At 33.8% G+C, this 23339-nt stretch overlaps 1 protein-coding gene across 2 annotated transcripts; it reads left to right on the top strand.

The window, feature by feature from the left end:
* The first annotated feature begins 1187 nt into the window (after window positions 1-1187).
* LOC132734715 (uncharacterized) lies at window positions 1188-22579 on the top strand. 2 transcript variants are annotated; one of them, XM_060721508.1, is made up of 16 exons: window positions 1188-1518; window positions 12236-12326; window positions 12478-12783; window positions 13255-13302; window positions 14316-14516; window positions 15224-15307; window positions 15857-15967; window positions 16615-16800; window positions 17086-17292; window positions 17700-17849; window positions 18279-18380; window positions 18738-18835; window positions 19462-19662; window positions 20781-20883; window positions 21092-21183; window positions 21489-22579. In XM_060721508.1, the coding sequence occupies exons 2-16, from the start codon at window positions 12251-12253 to the stop codon at window positions 21558-21560; spliced, it is 2037 nt and encodes a 678-aa protein (XP_060577491.1). In that variant the 5' UTR covers window positions 1188-1518; window positions 12236-12250; the 3' UTR covers window positions 21561-22579. The 2 variants fall into 2 exon arrangements, with proteins under 2 accessions (XP_060577491.1, XP_060577492.1); XM_060721509.1 differs by lacking the exon at window positions 1188-1518 and adding an exon at window positions 10750-10772.
* Window positions 22580-23339: the final 760 nt, after the last annotated feature.

Raw genomic sequence — 23339 nt, 5'->3', positions numbered from 1 at the left:
TGAAGTCCACTCCACGAGTTAGCCCAACCGTGTCAAGATCGTATATTAATCGTATGAAATCGTTCGAGTCCTACATACAACACATGAGTAACACCCAAATGTCACATGATCACGATACGATTCACACGAGTGCACAGATGGTTTAATACGATCGCCATAGGACCAATACGGTTCAGACAAGGTACAGTACCGATATACACGGTCTTAACAGCCACGTACGTTCTTACCCGACCTCAAGTACGAACTAAAACCACAACTACCCACAGCCACCCTCAACTGCTAGATCTACCCAGAATACTTGCTGCATCACACTAGAATGCATCCAAAGAATAAGGTTCGTCCGCACAGAAGGAATAGAAGAAGGGCCACCCAGGCCCACCGACCACTCCAACCTGCTGACCTTGCCGATCCTGATGAGCAAGATGACCCAACAGCACTATCTGAAGAGATACCAATGTCTCCCAGAGTGTGTGAGTCGGATACCAGCTTGGTGGGCCCTCCAGCAACCGCTGCACCCAAGAAAAAAGGTACATTTTAAGAAAGTTCGACACTTTATGAAGCCAAGCTTGGGTAAATTTATATCAAAACATACAAGAATGTGTCGTAATTCGAGCATAAATCGAACAAAAGTCAGCGGGACCCTATGTTAACCCAGTGAAAGTCGAGTAAATCGAGTAAAAGTCGTGTTTATCGTACCAAACCGTACTAGACCGTACTTGGAACCGTACAACAATCGTATGTATTCGTATGCAAATCGTGTCCAAACTTTGATCGAGTATATCCGTGCTTTATTCGTATATACTCGTGCTATATTCGAATCTACATTTGTAACTCGTAGGCACGATTGGAGCTCAATACTCGTACCAGTCAACCCGTGTAAACCGAGTAAACCGTATGGCAACCGTGTGCCCAACATTGTTCTGTGTGAGACGGTCTTAATATTTACTTCAGAGAAAAAACCCTACCTTTTGTGAAAACGTTACATCAAATTATCAGAATGTATACATGTATATGCGGTTAAAAACGCATACAAACAATCGTTTTACAATTAAAATTACAACATTTTGCGGCCAATTATAAAATTGCGGCATTTGATGTGGAATATATGTTTTCTTTCATATAACAGATTGCACTGATATAAGGATAATCAACACCCAATCACAAAAAAGTCGTATGTAAATATTCATCAACATTAACCTGAGAAGGTCGAAGTACACTATTGTTTAAAGTGATTATTTTATTCATATCAAAGACACAATAACCATTTGATTATTATTCGTGTTGATTTTTAATGCAAATAAACAAAAAGGTTTGTTTCATAAGATGACACTTTTACGTCATTTGCCGTAAAAAGTCATAGCGCGAGACGAGCAGACGATCTCCGTGAAATCGCCGGAAGGAGTATATATGTGATAGGCATGACACATGACTTATTGTATTTTTTAATCTACTAATTACTTTATATGACGATCATTTGTTTCAGTTTCTGAATTGAGTACTGTAGGAATTATTACAAAGGTATGGTTTCTATACATTATTGCATCGTTTTATCTATAAATAAAGAAAAATATTTTAATTAATCTTAGATACAATTCTATATGAAGATGTTGCAAATTTATAAATGCAAAAAATGTCAAAACATACAAACTAATTAATAGCCTAGGGTCTAACATATCTTTTGGAGAATATTATATCACTTAAACAAGCAGCTTATTTAATGCACTTTTTTGATGCACGTTTAGTTTTAAAATAGACAAAACTAAATTTTATTCATTGACAAGGCAAACGAAAGCAAAACGAATCGCAAAGACAAAAAGTAGACTATTTGCGTTTATTGTAGCCAACAAAGCATGTGATACGAAGTAACATTAGCGTTTTTTATTTTTTAAGTGACGTAAAATGTATTTAATTGTCATAATATACACTGCACATTATCATTCATTTTCACACAATAAAACCTAGCTAAAATACACCATGACCTGTGTCCGAACCAGTGATAGTTATAATGTTGATTGTAAAATCTCAACAACAAAAATAGACACATTGCATAAATGTTTCGTCATACAAGGTTAAAACAAACTAATAAAAAATTCGGTTTAAGATATTATTTACATACATATTTTAGATATTTATTATAGTTTAAGATTCAGATATAATTATTATGATAATAAACCAGTTAAAAATTAAATGTTATAATGCATATTTTTCAAACAGTATAAGCATCATAAAGTTACAGTCTTAAAACAGGTAATATAAGTATGTCTTAATTAATTTTGTATAAGCGTTGTATGAACACAAATATCAACATAACGTCTGTATACATGTAACAATTATAAAATGCATTATCAGCAATACTTATTTCCCACCTTATTACCTTCCAATGAACTTCAAGGAATTGCAACGACCACGTGATGAAAATTAATTAATGGATCTAATCAAGTAGCCCCCCGCACCCCACGGAGTCCAAAAACCGTAACAAATGCATATTGTAGTCCATCTAACCTCTTATTCATTTTCTGATTTCAAAACATCCATATCAAACCCATATTGTACTCTATCTGACCTGTTTTCATTATCCGAATTCAATAGTTCCATATCAAATCAATATTGTACCCGTCCGATATAGTTTTCAAAGCTGCCCACCCGTCCAATAGAATAAGTATTGTACTCAACAATGTATATCAACATCATATTACAGATGGCGATAACATATATAAATATTTGCTGTTTTTTATTGACATCAATGATATTGATTACTTTTTTCATTAGTATCTGTCAATACGGAAAACCCATATTTCCAAAATTACGACAGCTTGCGACGACACATTACATAAACATAAAATATCAACGTGGAACGGTTACATTCTCACATATATAAAAGTAACATAAATATTCGGAAACATTGGCAGTGAATAAATCTAAAACAATCATATTGAAATCTTGTGTACACTAACAATGATTTTTTTTTCAAACAAGCAATGTGTATCCACACAAAAATGTGTACTCACAAAAAGTATGTGTACCCACACAATAACCCTTTTACAACAGCAGACTGTGTACCCACACAATAAACTATTCCCAATAACACATTCACATCAGAACACTGTGCAGCCACACAATAACACATTCCCATCAGCAGACTGTGCACCCACATAATAACACATTCACATAAGAACACTGTGCAGCCACACAATAACCCATTCCAATCAGCGGACTGTGCAGACACACAATAACCCATTCACATCAGAACACTGTGCAGCCACACAATAACACATTCACATCAGCAGACTGTGCACCCACACAATAACACATTCACATAAGAACACTGTGCAGTCACACAAAAACACATTCCCATCGGCAGCACAATAACACATTCACGTCAGAACACTGTGCAACCACACAATAACACATTCCCATCAACAGACTGTGCATCCACACAATAACACATTCACATCAAAACACTGTGCAGCCACACAATAACAAATTCACATCAGAACATTGTGCAGCCACACAATAACACATTCACATCAAAACACTGTGCAGCCGCACAATAACACATTAACATCAGCAGACTGTGCAGACACACAATAACACATTCACATCAGAACACTGTGCACCCACACAATAACACATGCACATCAGAACACTGTGGAGACACATAATAACACACTCACATCAGCAGACTGTGAACCCAACCAATATCCCATTCACATTAGCACACTGTGTACCCACACAATAACTATTCATACCAGCTGACAGTGTACCCACAGAATAACACATTCACATCAGCTGAATGTGTACCAACACAATAAAATATTTAAGCCAGTAGACTCTGAACCCACACACTATCATATTCAATGCAGCAGACATGGTAACTCAACAATAACCCGTTCACACCAGCAGACTGTGTACCCACACAATAACACATTTATACCAGCAGACTGTGTACCCACACAATAACACATTTATACCCGTAGACTGTGTACCCACACAATAACACATTTGTACCAGCAGACTGTGTACCCACACAATAACACATTTATACCAGTAGACTGTGTACCCACACAGTAACACATTTATACCAGTAGACTGTTTACCCACACAATAACACATTTATACCAGCAGACTGTGTACCCACACAATAACACATTTATACCAGCAGACTGTATACCCACACAATAACACATTTATACCAGCAGACTGTGTACCCACACAATAACACATTAATACCAGCAGAGTGTGTACCCACACAATAACACATTAATACCAGTAGACTGTGTACCCACACAATAACACATTTATACCAGCAGCTAGACTGTGTACCCACACAATAACACATTATACCAGCAGACTGTGAACCCACACAATAACACATTTATACCAGCAGACTGTGTACCCACACAATAACACATTTATACAAGTAGACTGTGTACCAACACAATTACACATTTATACCAGTAGACTGTGTACCCACACAATAACACATTTATACCAGTAGACTGTTTACCCACACAATAACACATTTATACCAGCAGCTAGACTGTGTACCCACACAATAACACATTTATACCAGCAGACTGTGTACCCACACAATAACACATGTATACCAGTAGACTGTGTGCCCGCACAATAACTCATTTTTACAAGTAGACTGTGAACCCACACAATAACACATTCATACCAGTAGACTGTGTACCCATACAATTACACATTCACACCACAATACTGTGTACGCACACAATAACACATTCACACGAATAGACTGTGTACCGACACAATAATACATTTACAACAGCAGATTGTGTAGCCACATAATAACACAATCACACCAGCAAATTGTGTACCCTCGTACCCTTGCATTAAGTTGTTCAAACATGCAATGCATAGTATGTTATTTGTTATTTGTATGTACAGCATACATGTTCAAACTTACACAATAATTCTTATACACAATTACGATGCGAGGTATTTTCAGTCGATAAATGGAAATCGTCAAACAAACAAAATGAATACCGCCAAACTGTTTTAGATGTACATGTTCACATTATTTACATATTTAATACTTGGTTACTGGATGAGTGGTGAGTTTGTAACCGTGCTACATTTTTAGCTTTAAGATACTTCATATGTTTTTGAAATGAATCTTTATTATAGCGTTATATTCTTGTCGCAGAAAGTTACACTGTACACATGATGTGTAAAATGATATATTCTACTTCTTTTTCTTTGATTAGCATCAAATTAAGAGACATTTAACACTCTTTTCGCGTAATTTGTAAACTATTTGATTTTTATTAAGCTTTACAAAGAAGATTTGACAAATGTCCCTAATCAGGAAAAGTCGTGTTTTGCTGTATTTTTTGTGTGTTTTGAATTTTATTTTTTTAAACTTTTTTTTAGGTTTCCATCAATCATGTTTTAGCTAATATATTCTATTCACGAGCAAATTGTTTATCAGCTTGTTAGTTTTCAAAGCTGGAGGATTGATCATTAGTATTTAAATGGCTATCCAACACGCCCTTTATAACGTGCACCGCTTAAAGTGACATTATGCTCATTTTTCCATTGTCAAATTGTGCTTAATTGACTATATATTTCTGAAGATTGACTGATATAATGGTGATTGACCAAAAGGTGGTATTTAAAAATGTGTAGAATAAAATATTAATCTGTCTCAAATTTAAAAAGACTGCCCCACTCTTTTTATAATAAAACGTTACAGTTGAATTCTGATTGATATCTTGAGCTATGTGAGTAATATGTCGTAAATTCAAAGTAAGTTATAAAACTGAAAGTAGTTATGGCAAAATGTAGACTTATCTTGACTTTCAATTGTTTACATCAGGTGGACATAATGTCACTTTAAAATAAACACTTCCAAAATATTTAACTGATATAACTTATATACAATATAATAATTATGAAGTAATGTATAAATTAACATTTGACTACAAAAGCGTGTTGTGCTTACGTACTTTTTTAACAGAAAACTCGATCATTATACATGTATATTGTAAGTTGTCCAAACAATTTTATTTGTTTTATATTTTCATCAAAAACACTGCCAGACCAACCTCACCTTTTTGTCATTAAATGTCGTAAATCTTAATAAAGATTTATTAGTTTAATCGTTGTAATTAATGTATACACTCAGTAGAGTAATTAACTTTTACGGTACAGTTAATAAAAATATAATTTATGTATCACATATGACATATAGAATAGGACAATTAGGTTATATTGTTTCAGTTTTTTAAGTTATTCGTGGATTACAGTGATTTATAGTCACTTTTTGTTTTTTATTTTATCTTATGTAAGCAACTTTTACCATATATATCATTCAATGGTGTATTAACCACAACCATTTGACATTTAAGACTTTCAGAATACATAATTAAACGTGGACTTTTTAATCATAATAAACACATAACATAGCTGGCTTTCTTATGATGAAAAACAAAAAAAAATTAGTTGATGTTATATGAAAAGTACATGTATTTCATAGCCTAGACATGCTAAGTTGTCAATGAATATCAAATAAAAAAACCCACCTCAGCATGAATCAAACACCTAAGCATGTATCAAACATCTCAGCATCTATCAAATATCTCAGCATATATCAAATTCTTCAGCATATATCAAACACCTCGGCATGTATCAAATTCTTCAGCATATATCAAACACCTCAGCATGTATCAAACACCTCAGCATATATCAAACTCTTCAGCATGTATCAAACACCTCAGCATGTATCAAATACCTTAGCATGTATCAAACTCTTCAGCAAGTATCAAACAGCTCAACATATATCAAACACCTCAACATGTATCTAATTCTTCAACATGTATCAAACTCTTCAGCATGAATCAAACACCTCAGCATATCAAACACCTCAGCATGTATATAACATGTATCAAACTCTTCAGCAAGTATCAAACACCTTAGCATGTATCAAATTCTTCAGCATATATCAAACACCTCGGCATGTATCAAACACCTCAGCATATATCAAATTCTTCAGCATATATCAAACACCTCGGCATATCAAACACATCAGCATGTATCAAACACCTTAGCATGTATCAAACACCTCAGCATGTATCAAACACCTTAGCATATACCAAACTCTTCAGCATGTATCAAACATATCAGCTTGTATCAAACACCATAAGCATATATATTAAACACCTCAGCATATATCAAACTCTTGCGCATATATCAAACTCTTCAGCATGTATCAAACAACTCAGCATCTATCAAATACCTCAGCATAAATCAAACACCTCAGCATGTATCAAACACCTTAGCATGAATCAAACTCTTCAGCGTGTATCAAACTCCCTGAGAAGTCTCTTAGTTCTCTTTTTGAAGTCCCTCAGACATGGACCAAAATAAAATTTAAGGTATAACCCTCATATTGGACTCTACAAGGTACTTAACAATTGACAACTTGGTCAGTAATAAGCCTTAACCATTTACACGATATACACGCATTTCAACGCCTTTTAACGCCTTTTTCACCCCTCCCCCCTTTGTTGTCTCCAATGGTGAAAAAAATGCCTTATTTAGGCCCCAACACTTGTTTTTGTTTGAGAAATGTTTAAAAAAGTGACCACTTAATCGGCGCGGCCCCTATCCAAAGGTACATCAGGGGGTTGCCAGAAGGGGGGATGAACCCCTTCTGTTGGGGGGGGGGGGGGTTGAAGGGGCGGCATTCCCCCTCATCGTCAAGAAAAATTTAAACTTGTGAGAAGCTAAACCTGACCCAGATTGATCATAAGGTAACGCGTAACTAACGCTGAAAAGCCTTTGTCTCTATCTCAATCCATTGACAAGTTGCAACACTTTGAATTCAATTTTGATGGGAAAAAATCAACCCAAAATATTGATTTTTGGCAATTTTAAGATGTCCCCTCGTTGCCATGGTAACAGGAAATTTAAGGCTGAGCAGCAAGTTGTTGCAAAGTTAATTGTCCAGTCAACATTTGTGCCAAGTTTAGTTAGTATTGAAGCAGTTTTTATAGTTTTATAGCAATTTGAACTTGTAACGGGAGACTTTTCAATGAAAACAACCATTTTTTACAAAATGCTCATGCAGTAATGGGTTAAATGCCCTTTATGGCCCAGAAATGCCTTTTTTTTTCATTAAAGTTTCAAAAATGTTACTCATTGACCAATTACCTGAACCACTTTTTTCTTCTTTTTTGTTTTAGCAATTTGTACAGTTATAGTGATTAAGTATTTTGTATGGAAGTCAAAATCCTTGTTTGATTACATTTTGTTACTTTCATGACAAATAAGTTCACATTTAGGGCTACCTTCTTCATACAATAAGCATCTTATATGATCTTAAACCATTATTTAAAACTCATGCTTGCCCTTTCTGAAGAAGTAAAAATTTATTCATTTCCAAGGTAGAAATGTGCCTTCAAAGAAAGTCTGTATGCAATAATCAAACAAAGTTTAGGACACTGATCTGAACAAAAGCTTAGGTGTTGGAATGGCTGTGGTTCTAAAAATGAGGAAACTCTAATTAACATCCTCCTCATTCCTATTGATCAAATAACATTCATATAACTGAACAAATCGCACAAGCAAAATGACCGTTTCTACTCAAATTGTTTGAAATATGTATAATTTGAATTTTACCCTACTCAAAAATATATTCATTATTGTTTGATCATGTCAAATATGAGATACTTTTACCGTGCAGTTTTTATTTTATTAGACTTTGAAAATAGCAGGTACCGTATTTGTTTTAAATTCTAGAATTATTTGGACAAATTAAATACCTAAATTAATTATTTGATAAAAAATAAACATTTTTCCCTTTAAAAAGGAATCTGAGAAATATATACATGTAGATAATAAAAAGAAGAAAATTAAAAGTTGCTCCTTCTGGGGTTTGAAACGTGGCCCTTCAGTTTCTATGCAGTTAAAAGTGATTCTAATCTAATTGTTATAAAAACTCTTCAATGCGAAAGAAATGCAGCAGGAAGGGCATACTATGCATTTTTTTGCAAGAAAGAAAAGATAATAAGAGGCAAGCATCCATGAACATGTGGTTTAGACCACTTGCCTGTTTACCCATGTGAGAAAGGTATCCAGCTACCTTACGGAACGTCGTTGGTTCTACTCAAAAGTATCCGTTTGTACCTCTTCAATATGACCAATACTGTTTTGGTGCGACGTGAAATCCAACCAAAAAAAGAAAGGTAATGATTAAAACATTATTCTTATGCTACTTAAATATAAATGCCATCAATGCATTTTATCATTTGGTATAATTTGGTATTTGTTCACTTTAATCGAAGGAGATAAAATACCTTTGCCTTTGGCTTTAGTGAGGTGATTCTACTGAGAGTTTTTGACAGGCAAAGATTGGAAATATTTTTTTTCGAGATTTTTATTATAACTTTGATGTAAGTCTAGACCAATAACTTCTCTAAAATCTCACTACCTGTTTTCAGAACAATTTTATCGTGCACATATGACTACAACCGTGTATAGTTTTGTTATTTCTTTTGACTTGACATATAAATATATTTTAAGTATTGTATGTGTGGCTGATGCCTCTAAGAGGCCCAGCATTTTCAATAAACTGTTCAAACTGTTCATTTCCTTTTTTGTTATAGTATTTATATCGTCGGAGCCCTAGGTTCACATTCCGTATATGTACTACATTTAATGATACGGTATACAGTAAATACTAGTAGACTGGGTTACTGAGGATATAGTTTTAAGAGACCAAAATTATTTTACTCAAAAAACCACATATTGAAAACAATTATTTGTCACAATGTTTTTTTCTGCATCTGTTGTACATACATTGTTGAGATAGATTTCAAATATTTCAGACACGTTATGTCAGCAAAATATAACTGCTTTCCTTCTGTAGAAAATGGTAAATGTTATAGATAATGGTTAAAGTATGGTGGCTGATTTGGAACACTATTGTGCGTCGTGTTAATGCTAGCGACAGCACGACAAAAGCCAAACGGCGAGATGTCGGAATTTTGTCTTGCCGTCCTGTCGCTAACGATTCACGCCAAACGGCGCGTTGTCGTGTGGCGTCTTGTAGCGATGGCACATTGTCGCTCGGCTCAAATCGAAGAACTGGCTATATATAAGCCAAGCAACAGGGCACCATTGCGACAATGCGCCGCACGACAACTTGCCGTTTGGCGTGCTTCGCTAGTGACAGGACGACAAGACGAGTGCGAGAACGCGCCATAAAGCTAGCGACAAGACGAAAAGGCGGTAACGATATAGGTTGTGTTGTCGGTATCGACAACGCAACGCGCAAAGTGTTCCAAATCAGCCACCATATTTAAGAGCATGTTTGATGCTTATCACCTGAAGAAAGTACGGTTGAATGTGAAAATAGTTGTGAAGAAAGTAGCAAAATGTAAATAACGTAGTATTTTGACTTCCATACAAGAAACTAAACACTATACATTTATCAATTGTCAAAAGATAGTTAGACAGTTAGAATATGAATAAAATTCTGGATACTGTAAATGACTTTGAGAAATAGAAATAAATGCATTTCTGTGACATCATGGGCCCTTAAGCATATGTCAAAAGTATTTCTTTTGATGGAGTGATATTCATTGATGCTTTTATGTTAATTGTTGCATTAGCTTTATCTAAAGTTATGCAGTGATAACAAAATATGTAAGAGGAAAATGATGGACTAGAGAGGTAACAGGGACTGCGTAAGTTACGAGGATAATATGTGAATAAAGAGAACAAGTTAAAGAATGAGGATAGTAAGTAACAAAGACAGGGTAAATAACAAGGATATAATTATAGAGTAACGGAGATAAAAAAAGTGACGAGGATGATATAAGTAACATGGACAAGGTAAGGAAGTAGGAGCAGAAAAGGGAAAAAGATATTGTAAGTAACGAGCACATGGTGAATTATTAGGATAATACTAGTATCAATCACGAGGGCAGGGTAAGGAACGATGATAGTGTAAGTATTAACAGGGTAACGTCAGAGGATAGTGTAAGCAACAAAGACAGGGTAACGTAAGAGGAAAGTGTAAGTCACAAGGACAGGGTAACGTAAGAGGATAGTGTAAGCAAAAAAGACAGGGTAACGTAAGAGGAAAGTGTAAGCAACAAGGACAGGGTAACATAAGAGGATAGTGTAAGTAACAAGGACAGGGTAACGTTAGAGGAAAGTGTAAGCAACACTGACAGGGTAACGTAAGAGGAAAGTGTAAGTCACAAGGACAGGGTAACGTAAGAGGGATAGTGTAAGCAAAAAAAAGACAGGGTAACGTCAGAGGATAGTGTAAGCAACAAAGACAGGGTAACGTAAGAGGAAAGTGTAAGTCACAAGGACAGGGTAACGTAAGAGGATAGTGTAAGCAAAAAAGACAGGGTAACGTCAGAGGATAGTGTAAGCAACAAAGACAGGGTAACGTAAGAGGAAAGTGTAAGTCACAAGGACAGGGTAACGTAAGAGGATAGTGTAAGCAACAAAGACAGGGTAACGTAAGAGGATAGTGTAAGTAACAAGGACAGGGTAACGTAAGAGGATAGTGTAAGCAACAAGGACAGGTAACGTAAGAGGATAGTGTAAGCAAAAAAGACAGGGTAACGTAAGAGGAAAGTGTAAGCAACAAGGACAGGGTAACATAAGAGGATAGTGTAAGTAACAAGGACAGGGTAACGTTAGAGGAAAGTGTAAGTAACAAGGACAGGGTAACGTAAGAGGATAGTGTAAGTTACAAGGACAGGGTAACGTAAGAGGATAGTGTAAGCAACAAGGACAGGGTAACGTAAGAGGATAGTGTAAGCAACAAAGACAGGGTAACATAAGAGAATTGAATTAGTAACGGGAACAGAGCAAGGTAAGAAGATAGTGTAAGAAACAAGGACAGGGTAACGTAGAAGGATAGTGTAAGTTACAAGGACAGGATAACATGTGAAAAGTGTAAGCAATTAGGACAGTGTAAGGTATAAGGATATTGTAAGTAGACAGGAAAGCTGAGAACGAAGATATTATAAGTAATTAAGACAGGGAAAGGTATGAAAATTATGTAAGTTACGGGCAAGCAACAGGGAAAGGTTTTATAGCTCAATTTTGATTTTGTAGAGACGATTATTTTTTATTTACAACATGCTTTTTTGTTGCTTTTATATTGACTATAGCATTCGTACTTTTCGTTGACTTCTTCATGTATTCTGCATTTCTGAACCTTTATTATTTGTAATTTCAGATTTAAAACAACAGAATGTCAAGGATTGTGTGTTTAGTCGCCCTGGTGGTAACACTCCCGATACTAAAAGCCCAAGTTATGATGGACCAAGGTATATACTGTTACACTGATAATGTCATTATGTTTGAAATAGACTGAATATTCATAGTAAATAAAGTATTATATACATAATATATATATACTTAATTTCTTTGATATCATGTGCCACATGAAATAATGTATGGTCTATTATATGATTTAAGACACTGGAAACATTGGAGTACTTGATGCACTTATGACTGGTGGGTCAAATGTCACGGATCGACCTAGGACAGATTTCACTGGTCGGGCAGAAACTGGAAGAGTGAGCGGAGTCACTTTCCCCGCAGAAAGGGGAGGGGGATTTAGATTTGAAGACCGTGGAACCGGAATGGTTGACCGTGGTATGGGAACAGGAATGATTGACCGTGGTATCGGTACGGGAATGGTTGACCGTGGTATAGGAATGGTTGACCGTGCTATGGGCACAGGTCCAATTGGTTTCGGCCGTCGTGACCGAAATGATACAGGTACATTATCCCTACAATACATGTATTTACAGAATAGTTCGGTTTCGACATTATCCAAGTATCAAAGAATTTTCCTTAAAAAGTTTAAAAAAAAAATTTAGGATCAAATCAAATCATGTGAATTCTTAAAGATCCTGTATGTCGTAATTAAGGTTGTTATCACACTTACGTGAAATTTTATATATGTATGTAATTATGCTTCTAATACAATTTTCAATCATCGAGGAATATGAAAATTATGAATTGCAAATTTCGTCTCCATTATATGTTATCATGAAAATATGCTTTCATTTCTTATTAAAATATTTGACTTAGACTTTATACAAAATAAATTTTTGATTACCTCACTTTATCATCTCGGTAATATCAGATGGAAACATTTTGACAGATATCACTATTTTTATACCTCTGTAATAACTAATTATTATTATGTTATATCTAAAACAAGTTTTGATGTTTACTATATTACAGTTCTGTCTCCAGGCCTGGCGTCTATAGAGCAAAGACGTTTGAATCGACGTAAGTGTCACAACAACTTTATTTTCATAGTCTTCAGATCTACATAAGTTATATTTTGCCGATGATTTGCTGTTTGAAAGGTCACGAGAAGGTGACCTCCTATTGGTACCCGTCTGATCCTTATGCGTAGCGTTAATTTGTAAGATTGATAGTAACAAATGCTTAAAATATAAATAAAAGATACAATTAATATAGTTAAGAAATAATATATCCAAAACAGTGATTTTATAGCTCAATAACATCACTGTTTGGAGTTCGGATGCGAGGAATTGTATCACGAGGGCGTACCCCGAGTGATATAATGATGCGCATCCGAACGACAAACAGTGATGTTATCAAGCGATAAAATCACCGATTTGGATATTTTATTTCGATTCTTACACGACATCAACAAATAAATGCTGTCGTACCTGATATTAAACAAAATTGGATTTAGCTCAATACAGGATTTGAGCAGTACCTCTAGACGCTTGCAGAAATCATGATCACAAAATAGACAAATATCGTTTTTTTCGCCGATTTTTACATTTTTCCTTCATTATCGTACTTAATTCGGTGTGAAAAGATAAATTAGACCTGTTTAAGTTCATTCCGTTGGGTTAAAAGGCAAGATTTTAGCATTTTATCATTCAAGCGCCTTGTCCGGTATGAACCGGAATACGGTATTTAGTGTGGTGCTCCAATCCTTTTTTTAGTCTCACTCAACAAAATTGCGCCTGATTTGTTTCCGTACTTATTTTCAGCGCGTTGGATTTTTTGTGGTTACGTCACGTGTATAATGATTACGTCACATGTCTAAATATAGAACGTCAAACTGTGACTCTGTTGCATAATAAAACACACTTTCGGTGTCGTGTTAGAATTAACTATAATAAATAAGAGATATAATGTAGGGTGTTATAACATGTTTTGTACAATTTGTGCAATTTTTATTATAAGTATTGTACGATCGATTTATATGTGATATGGTTTATATTTTTAAACTCGAACATTATCTTGTATCTCGATTTTAGTTTGCGCGGAGAAATGTAAAACTGAGCATTGTTACCTGGCCGACGAATTAGACTGTCGTAATTTTATAAATTGTCAGCAGGACATGAGAGGTAGTTATTATGCTACACTACAGCCATGCGCATTCGGAACGTATTGGGCAGGACTTCAGTTACAACAGAAAATTACGTGTGATGTACCGGAAAACATAGTGTGCAATATAGGTAGTTTAACATGTTTTCTTGGGTTTTCAGGTTATTTTTAGATGGAACAATCATTTTTGTATAGCATTCTAAATGAACAAAATTGCTGACATTTGGAGTAATGAAGAATTTTTTTTTGACACATTATTGTAGACCAATTATTTACAAAACAATGAAGAAACTATAAATGTGATGTCTATGTGAAGATAACTTTCGTCAACTGTCACGTGACGATGACGTTTCAGTTCCTTTGTAATCTTAAGTGGAAAAGTCTGCTTAAATTAATTTTCAATTTCTAACTTCATGAAATATATTTTTTTTGTAAAAAAAATAAATGTAAAGAAGTCAGCGTTTTGAATGGATTGAAAACCTTAAGTAAATTCTAGTTTTTTAACTAGAGACGATCTGTAGAAGTTTTATGCCATTTTATGCATTGGTCTGCTTCCACAGCTTTTAAAATGGAAATATGTATTGGATAAATTAGCCTCATAAGCGTTATTTTTAAACTTGTCAGCCTTAACTTTTCTGCGTTGTACGGACAATTTTTACTCTTAAACAATCATATGCCCAGTACAGTTTTAAGATTTCAAATTCACAATTCAATGTACAAAATAATATAATACATATTTATGTTTATATAATCACTTAAATTACAATATGCAGAATTACATTCACTTCATTTTTTTTGGAAACATTATTGAGTTTAGAATACATGACAATTATTTTAGATTACTGCGCCGGTCTAGCTAATGGTGCCAGGTACGACCACCCTGACGGAAACTGTAAAACATACTGGAGATGTGGAAGAACCGGTACTTTTTTCATTATATTTAATTAAAATAGTTACATTGCCAACTGTCTATGTTTTATGGAAACAGCTACAATCTAAAGGAACTTTATAGAGGAACTTTTAATCAAAGTACGGGTTGATACCATGACACGGGTTGATAGAGAAACTTGAAACCGAATTACAAGTTGATATAACCAAGGTACCGGTACATAGAAGTCCTTGAAACCCGGGCACGGGTTGATAGAGAGACTTTAAACCGATGTACATGGGATTTATACACAATACATATTTAAGTAACTAGTTGTTACTGTATTGGTGGAGCCTCCGATAAACACACTTCTTGACTGTAAACAACTTATTGTTGCTACAAAATATTATGACTGGTTGAATATAACTTTAATACTTGGCTTCAAAAACATGCTTAGAGCATGATGATGTCTTTTATAAAATATATAGTACCTTAAATGGCGGGCGAATCTTCATTAACTATACTTTGATGTCTTATCAAAGACTTTGGTAAATAACGGTTTAATTGTAACAAGGACTTGATTATGTTACTTTTTAATTGCAGGTAAACCGGAACCAAGATGTTGTCAAGATGGGTTTAGATTTGATAACAGACTGAACGAGTGTGTCCAAGATCTACTTGGCAGGTGTCATGATAAATGTCCAATTAAAACAGGTATTTTCAAAATATCTTAAATAGATCCTCTAGATCTTTCAATGACAACATAGCAATGTGTCATTTTAGGCACATTTCAAAATTAGTAGTGACTGCATAGCGAACAGTGCCGCCTATGACTTTGGTCACATTAGAAGAATCAGTTGAAAGGTTATACATGTATACACATTTAACAAAAAATAAGACTAAGCGCCGCGCCATACTGAGGAAAAATATACATGTGTGAAAAAATAGAACTTAACAATTTGACATTGCGCTTTTCTAGCTATCATATGAAATTTATCTACACATGTGTACGATAAATAAGTTTAGTATATTGTTTATACTTATTTATTTTAGTTTGATTGTGTTTGAAGCTTTTAGTTTATTGTAACACTGTCGATAAATTGATATGTTAATAAATATATCTTTAATATTACTAACTTCTATCTATAATGGGTAATGTGAAGATATTTTACCCAATTATAGGCATTTTTCCATTTCTTTGAAGGTTTACAAAGTGACTAAATGTTTGATAAGAGATGAAAGAGTTTGAATCTCTTTGAAACTCTTATTCACTAATTTATTACATTTCAGCACACAATCTTAAATTTTAATCCCGAAACAATTACATGTAGGCAGGCATATATTTTATTTTCCCTGTACAGACGCATGCGTTGGTAAAGGCAACCAGACAGAATTTTTTGATGATGGAAATTGCGTTACATTTTGGGATTGCGAAGATTTTAATCCACATCCGGTTTGCTGTCCAGAAGGTCAAGGTTATGATGCTGTTAGAGGCTGTATCAATAATCCTTTATGCAGGGACATATGCCCTGACCAGTACAAACCCGGTTTGTTGCTTTTGTTCTTAATATATATATTTGTATTTGAATATAATAACGTATTTATGAGTCGGTATATGGTACTGTAAAGTAGCCCTCCTTATTCAAAAATGGGTCGACAATTCTATTTACTCACGACTTTATGAGAATAAAAGTAAAGTGTTCGAAGATATTGAAGATATTTCGAAACAAAATAGGATTTAAATTCATAAACACTGTTGTTGTTTTTTGTCTGTCAACCAGACAATATGACAGATGTTCAAATATTTCAATTTTTGTACTTTCATTCTACAGATATCTGTCTTCGACCAAACGTTGAGAAATATTCACTGTTAGATGGATCTTGTAGAACATACATGAGATGTAACGCGGTCGAAGGTGATGAACGCTGGTGTTGTCCATCAAATTTCGTGTTTGATGGAAATACACAATCATGTATTGAGAAAACCCCCGATATGAATCTAACATGCTCAGATGTGTGCCCTGGTGGTTTCAAAGAAGGTTTGTTCAACATGTTTATGTTTGTGTATTAGCTACAATATCTCCTTATTTTCAACAAGTTGTACCCACTTACATGGAAGCAATATGTCTTATGTAATTTTACGAGTTTTTTTTTTGGACATTTTGGGTCTGGACTTATAACTATGTGCACAATTTCATTTGCTAGAATTATATACATGTATTATGTAAACTGACCCACAATTGGAAGCTATTAACTCAAGTCAGCATAAGAATCGCACAAAACAACAATTTTCAGTTTCATTCTGTGTATATTTAATTTATTATCGCTGTATATTTTTACATTCAAGTGCAGCAGGTGATCTATGTAAGAATCTAAAATTATATGTTTTATATATAGTTTGGACCTCAGTGGACTTTCTTTTAACTGAACGAGTTTCATATTTCAGTATGTCCACTTAGACCAGCTTTTAACGAATCAGATCATTTTCTGACATTTTCACATGGTATCCCAACAAAGATGCCATGTGCTCCGGGAACAGAGTTTGCCTTGTATGCATGTGGCTGCGGAATACCAGTTGAAAATCCTCCAGATAATTGTATGTTATTTTGGCTAATATTACGTTATGTTATTTTTTGAATGATCATGTTGTACAACTAAGACTGTTAAAACATAATTTTGTCATGCATATATTGCTAATAATAATAATAATAATAATAATAATAATAATAATAATACATTTGATGTGTAATTCTAAAAATGTATTCTGTTTAATTTACTCCACATTTACAAATTATTTTACACATTTTCGGTCGTTACTTTAGATTGTAAGAAGAATTAGATATGCGCTTGAAACAAAGCTGATGGCACGCACTTTGGACGGATTCAGTTTCGCTGTTAAATTGTTTACTGATACCCGAGATTATCTGCAACAGATATAAAGAACTTGTTTGAACAGATGTCATTTCTTATTGATCAAGATATAGGGTATTTATTACATATAGACCTGTACATATCATTATTTCAGCATGTGCCCTTGAACTTGATATATTGTTTGACGCCCCAACTTGGCACAGACTCGGAAGCCAGAGTGCTGTAAAGATAGAAAGTATTGGAACAATAGGGGAAGGTATGTTCAACTTTTGCACTAGACTTTCATCACATTTTATCATACAAAGTTGATAAGAGATTAATGTAAAACTTCGATATCCTGGTCGCATTTTTTATTATATTTAACAGAATTTTAGACGTTTTGGGCAGTGTGATGTTCTTAGGTGTTTTAAAGTGTTTTATATAAGAAGTTCTATACGTTTCAATTGTATAAAATTGTTAACATAATTATAATGAGGTGTGTACAACAACCGGTCTTGTTCACATAATTGTGTACATTACAGTGTTCTTACTTGTAGCTTTTACATGACTTCAAATGAACTATATATATCTTAAAAGAAGTATCTGCAGTGTAGAATATTAATTCATTTTACAGGGCCAAAACTGAATGGCAGAACTTCTTTCAAATTCAATGGAGATTTATACTTCCGAACACCATTTTTCCAGTCTCCATATGAAAATCTTTACATTAAGGTAAGTTGTTTCTGAAAAATAATTATAGTGAAAATAAACTTATCAAGGAAACCCATGTTGAAGCTGTAAAATATATCTATTTCTACATCCTTTTTTGACAAGAGCGCCATAATTTGGCGCCCGCCATAATTTGGCGCTGATTTTGTTCTTTTGGACAGGTCTGAAAATCATCCAGTGTCAAAGTTCAATCTGTACATGTACATTTAAATCCGCAGGGATAATTACGGGTATTATTTGAATAAACTTAAAAATATAGTGACCGTCTCAGCCGCTTTTATGTATGCTTAGAGGAGTAACCGTAAAGTAGATTTTACGACGCCAGCAATTTCCGTGACTGTCTTAACAAACCGCTGACACCTGATTTTTTTTAAAATTTCATTTCTTTTAAGAAAACGTGGTAGTGATTACCTCGTTTATGTTGTTATGATTTGCGGTGAAATAAAACTGACAGCTCCGTCCCTATATTGCTACGAGGCCGTTTCTAACACCAGATACATGTATTGTTGCTATCAGAAAGGTCTAATGTCAATTTATATTTCGACAAGCTACACACTTATATCATTTAATGTTTATCTTGTTGTATATTTTTATTGTTGTATATTTAGTGGACTTCTTTTTATTTTCAGCTTGTATATTTACCTGAAGCAGATGGCTCCATTGGAAACTACAAGCAAATTCTTTTGTCAAACTGTATGAGAGTTGATCTCGGAGCCCCGTCTCTAGAATTATATTTACAGAATAATGAGTTGATCCTTGAACTGGCCACTGACGGAACACAATTAAACACCTCCTTCCCGAATCTAGCTGTTGGAAAAGTCCAATATACAGTAATATGATCATGATATTTCTTGTTAGGTTCTATTATGTTATTTTATCCGTTAACTTACATTTATATGTTATGAAAAAATATGTGGAAGATATATAAATTAAATCCTATATTGTACAATTCAGTCTAACTGACATATTGTACTATAAAGTTATTATACAGTGTTGAGTACAATACTGAATATATCGGACGAATATACAGCAGTCAAACCTATATTGAGTAACTTGCCGGTTGTGATGGTAGAATATCCGTCATTTCGTCGTCTGACAACTATCGTTATCCACAATTTCTTTATACAACATCTCCTAAACTACTTGATCGATTTTGATAAAGTTTCACATGAGTGTTTCTTAGGTCCTCTACAATAGTTATATAATTAGTTCCAGTCTGGTGCATTATTAGGTCACAGGAACTAACATATACTTTATTTGGTTCACTTACATTACATAGACTTGTGTAGTAAAAATGTCTTAAAAATCTTCTTCTCCGAAAGAACAGTGATTGTGGTCTTCTATAACTGGTATATAAAACATGTCATTGGGGTCAAAATGGCCCACACCCGGTGGTTTATTTAGACTTGTATAAGTAAATATTAAGTCTTCTTTTGTGAAACTAAAATGTCAAGAGCATTTTGCATTTATCCTAGTGGATCTCTACATAATTTACATAAGTCTTGTCCCTGGGATCAAAAATCGCCCCGCTCTGGATGTCACTTAGTTAACATTAACTTTTATAATGAAAATGTCTCAGTTAATATAGACTTACACAGTAAAACATTTTAATAAAGTATTATCGTGCAAGGAGCATGAAGCATTTCGTAGCAGACAACTACATATATCTTTTTAAAAAGTATGCTTCTTTTGGTAAAAATTACCTCATTACTGACTTTAACATTGAAAAATAAAATTAAAATAAAATAATGACCTTTTTTCTAGCAATGTATCTCAGGTGAGCGGTCCAGAGCCATGGCGGCTCTCTTTTTATATAATCAAGTCAAATTTTATTAGAAATAGGCCTGTCTCTTGCAGTGCAGATACATGTTTTTGTGCTGTTTTTAATGTTTATTCTCCGATATAAAAATGTTTTTGATTTAAGACAGATTTATAATTTACATTTAAGCCTGGAATGTGGAATACACTAACTGTCATTTACAATGGTCGTGATGTGTACATGCTGAATGAAGGAACAGGATTACCTACCTTTGATAGAAAACCACTCACGGGTAAAAACATGTAAAAATATAATCTCCACAAAACGACGCATTATTTGCGTGTGATATTTGTCATAAATGAAACTTGTCATAAATATAAGATATATTTGGATCTTAATATTATTTCGTCGATTACACAAAAGTCTCGCTACATTTTTTATTTTACATTCTTTACATTTTTACGATTCTCTTAAACGTATGTTGTTTTTAATTAAAACAGGAGCTATCTCCGTGGCTGCTGAAGGGCTAGACTTTGGAGGATGTTACACACATAGAAATCGTACCGAGGGATATATGGGCTCCTTAGCTGAGGTAATGTATACGCCCCTGTAATATTATATATAAAAAAGTTAAAAAAAAATAATAAAATAAATAAGATCATACCTTTTAGTTCGCTCTAGAACAGTTTATTTGTGTCTACGTTTCTTTATTTATTTGTTAAGCACATTGGAATTCTTTTATCTAACAACTAAGATATGTGTTTTTTACTCAGAGATTTTATTAGCGATATATGTAATTTATTCTTACATATACGTACATATACGTCACAGAGTATGTTATATTATCATTGTATATAGAAGTGATGTCACTTATTATGTCATATCTTTATTTAACAGCTCCAGTTCTCCAAATGCTTGCACCAGAAATGGATCGATACTTTCAACGCGAATCTCCCGGATCAGCCTTGATCAACGTTTATAGTTTTTTTTATTAGAAACATATAGACCTTTTTACAATACGATTTTCCATTGCAACGAATGTTGCATTTCGCGCATGCGCATTCTGCGTAGGGCAGAAAGCAATAACGATGTCTACAGTTTATCATACTTTAAGGCTTAAATAGATGCTGTTTCATGTTATGTCAACCAAAAAACATTAATTTTGGGATGTTAAGTACAGAAAACGTGAATTTATTTTTTAAGAGATCTACGAAAATGTGCGGGAGTAAAAATTTCATGGTCAAAACGGGCACACACATATCTTTGTTTAAGGTATCATTAGACGACTTTTCCATCAGTAATTTAAATTGAAACAGCAGGGTGTTAAAGATAAAATTTTATTACCCCTGTATAACATAATATTACACAATTTGTATTGTACACTTCCTTTCAATAACTGTATTGGTCAGGCGGCAAGTGTCAAACAGATTGGCACCCGAATGTTTGTTCATTGAACCGGGACGTTTAAATATCATGATATAGTTAATCAGTTACGCTTATTAAAATGGTAATTTACGTAACTTTTAAATACACCGATCAATGTTTATGGATTTTGAGAAGAGAAAAATTGTGTCACGTGCATAATTAAAAATAACATGTATTACGAAGAAGCGGATAAAATGTGTGTGATATCCTTTCCAAACAACCGATCTTAACATCTCAAGATTTTGAAAAAAAAATCAATTATTTAAAATCTATTCATGTGCCTTAAATTTTTCTGTTTGCATCACAGGCAAATCGTATAAAGGATAAAATCAGGTATATATTGAACACTAAAAATGCATTATCACCTGTTCTGATATTTTTCTGAATGATAATTTATCTCCATTTCATGATATATATTTTGTTTGTTTTTAAATGAACTATTTCAACAGCAAATAAGTTGACGTTTCATTTGCATATAGATATATCTCCACATCTTCTTTAAAATAATGATCTCAGTGTCAGTTCCGTGATCGTAAATTCTTAAACAAGTATCTTTTCATGCCTTTTTATGGCATTCTTCGCCACAAAGCTATAAAGTCATCTTTTCTATATTTGTTAAAAGCTATTTTATATAATTTTCTACCGTTTACCTTGAACTTACTCGGAATTGTCTATGAACTTTTACTATATTTCTATGTAGGGCGAAGGATTTCTTGCCCTACGCAGATTGCGCATGCGCGAGAAAATTCTAATTCCGGTCGATTTTTCATAGCAACGGACCGCGTCGTAAAAAGGTCTATATATAATTTCGTCATGCTACATACTTTTGAGCAGTATATAGATACATGTACAATTTTATGTTGAAACAGTTTTATAAACCGCCATTCTCTAAATTATACCAAACAACTCGGAGTAATTTATCATGGGCATCTTTTGATACAAAATTTAAATATAACAAGTTTCAAATATTTTATATACATTTATTTAGAAACTTTCTATTCTGTAATTTGACAATTTGTCACATGACTCTAATCTATAATTACATATATGAAAGATTGCCACACCATTTCGATGATTTCATTCATCCGTTTAAAAGATTAAAAGTATTTGATGAAAATGAAGTGAAATGAAGTGAGTTTTTATTCAATCATAATAAGTATTTATTAGCATTTGAAAAAACAACCTTACTCTTTACTGTTATTTGACGAAAATCTGAAATGATTAATGTTGATTTTTAGCTTCTTTTACAACACTTGCATTCTAGTTAATACCTAAATAATAAAAATGGTGACAAAAACATTCAAGATTACTTCCTGAAATTTC

Source organism: Ruditapes philippinarum, unplaced genomic scaffold (assembly GCF_026571515.1).
Source record: "Ruditapes philippinarum isolate M1 unplaced genomic scaffold, ASM2657151v2 ctg465_1_1_1_1, whole genome shotgun sequence".
Taxonomy (NCBI): Eukaryota; Metazoa; Mollusca; class Bivalvia; order Venerida; family Veneridae; genus Ruditapes; species Ruditapes philippinarum.
Note: the sequence above shows the minus strand (reverse complement) of the source record. Positions and strands in the feature narration are given on the sequence as shown.

Bases quoted from the DNA above. Each gene is read 5' to 3' on its own strand.
- LOC132734715 (XM_060721508.1), top strand. From the start codon at position 12,251: ATGTCAAGGATTGTGTGTTTAGTCGCCCTGGTGGTAACACTCCCGATA. The intron at 17,850-18,278 runs GTATGTTATTTT...TCATTATTTCAG, and splicing joins TGAAAATCCTCCAGATAATT to CATGTGCCCTTGAACTTGAT. The intron at 19,663-20,780 runs GTAATATGATCA...TTTACATTTAAG, and splicing joins TTGGAAAAGTCCAATATACA to CCTGGAATGTGGAATACACT.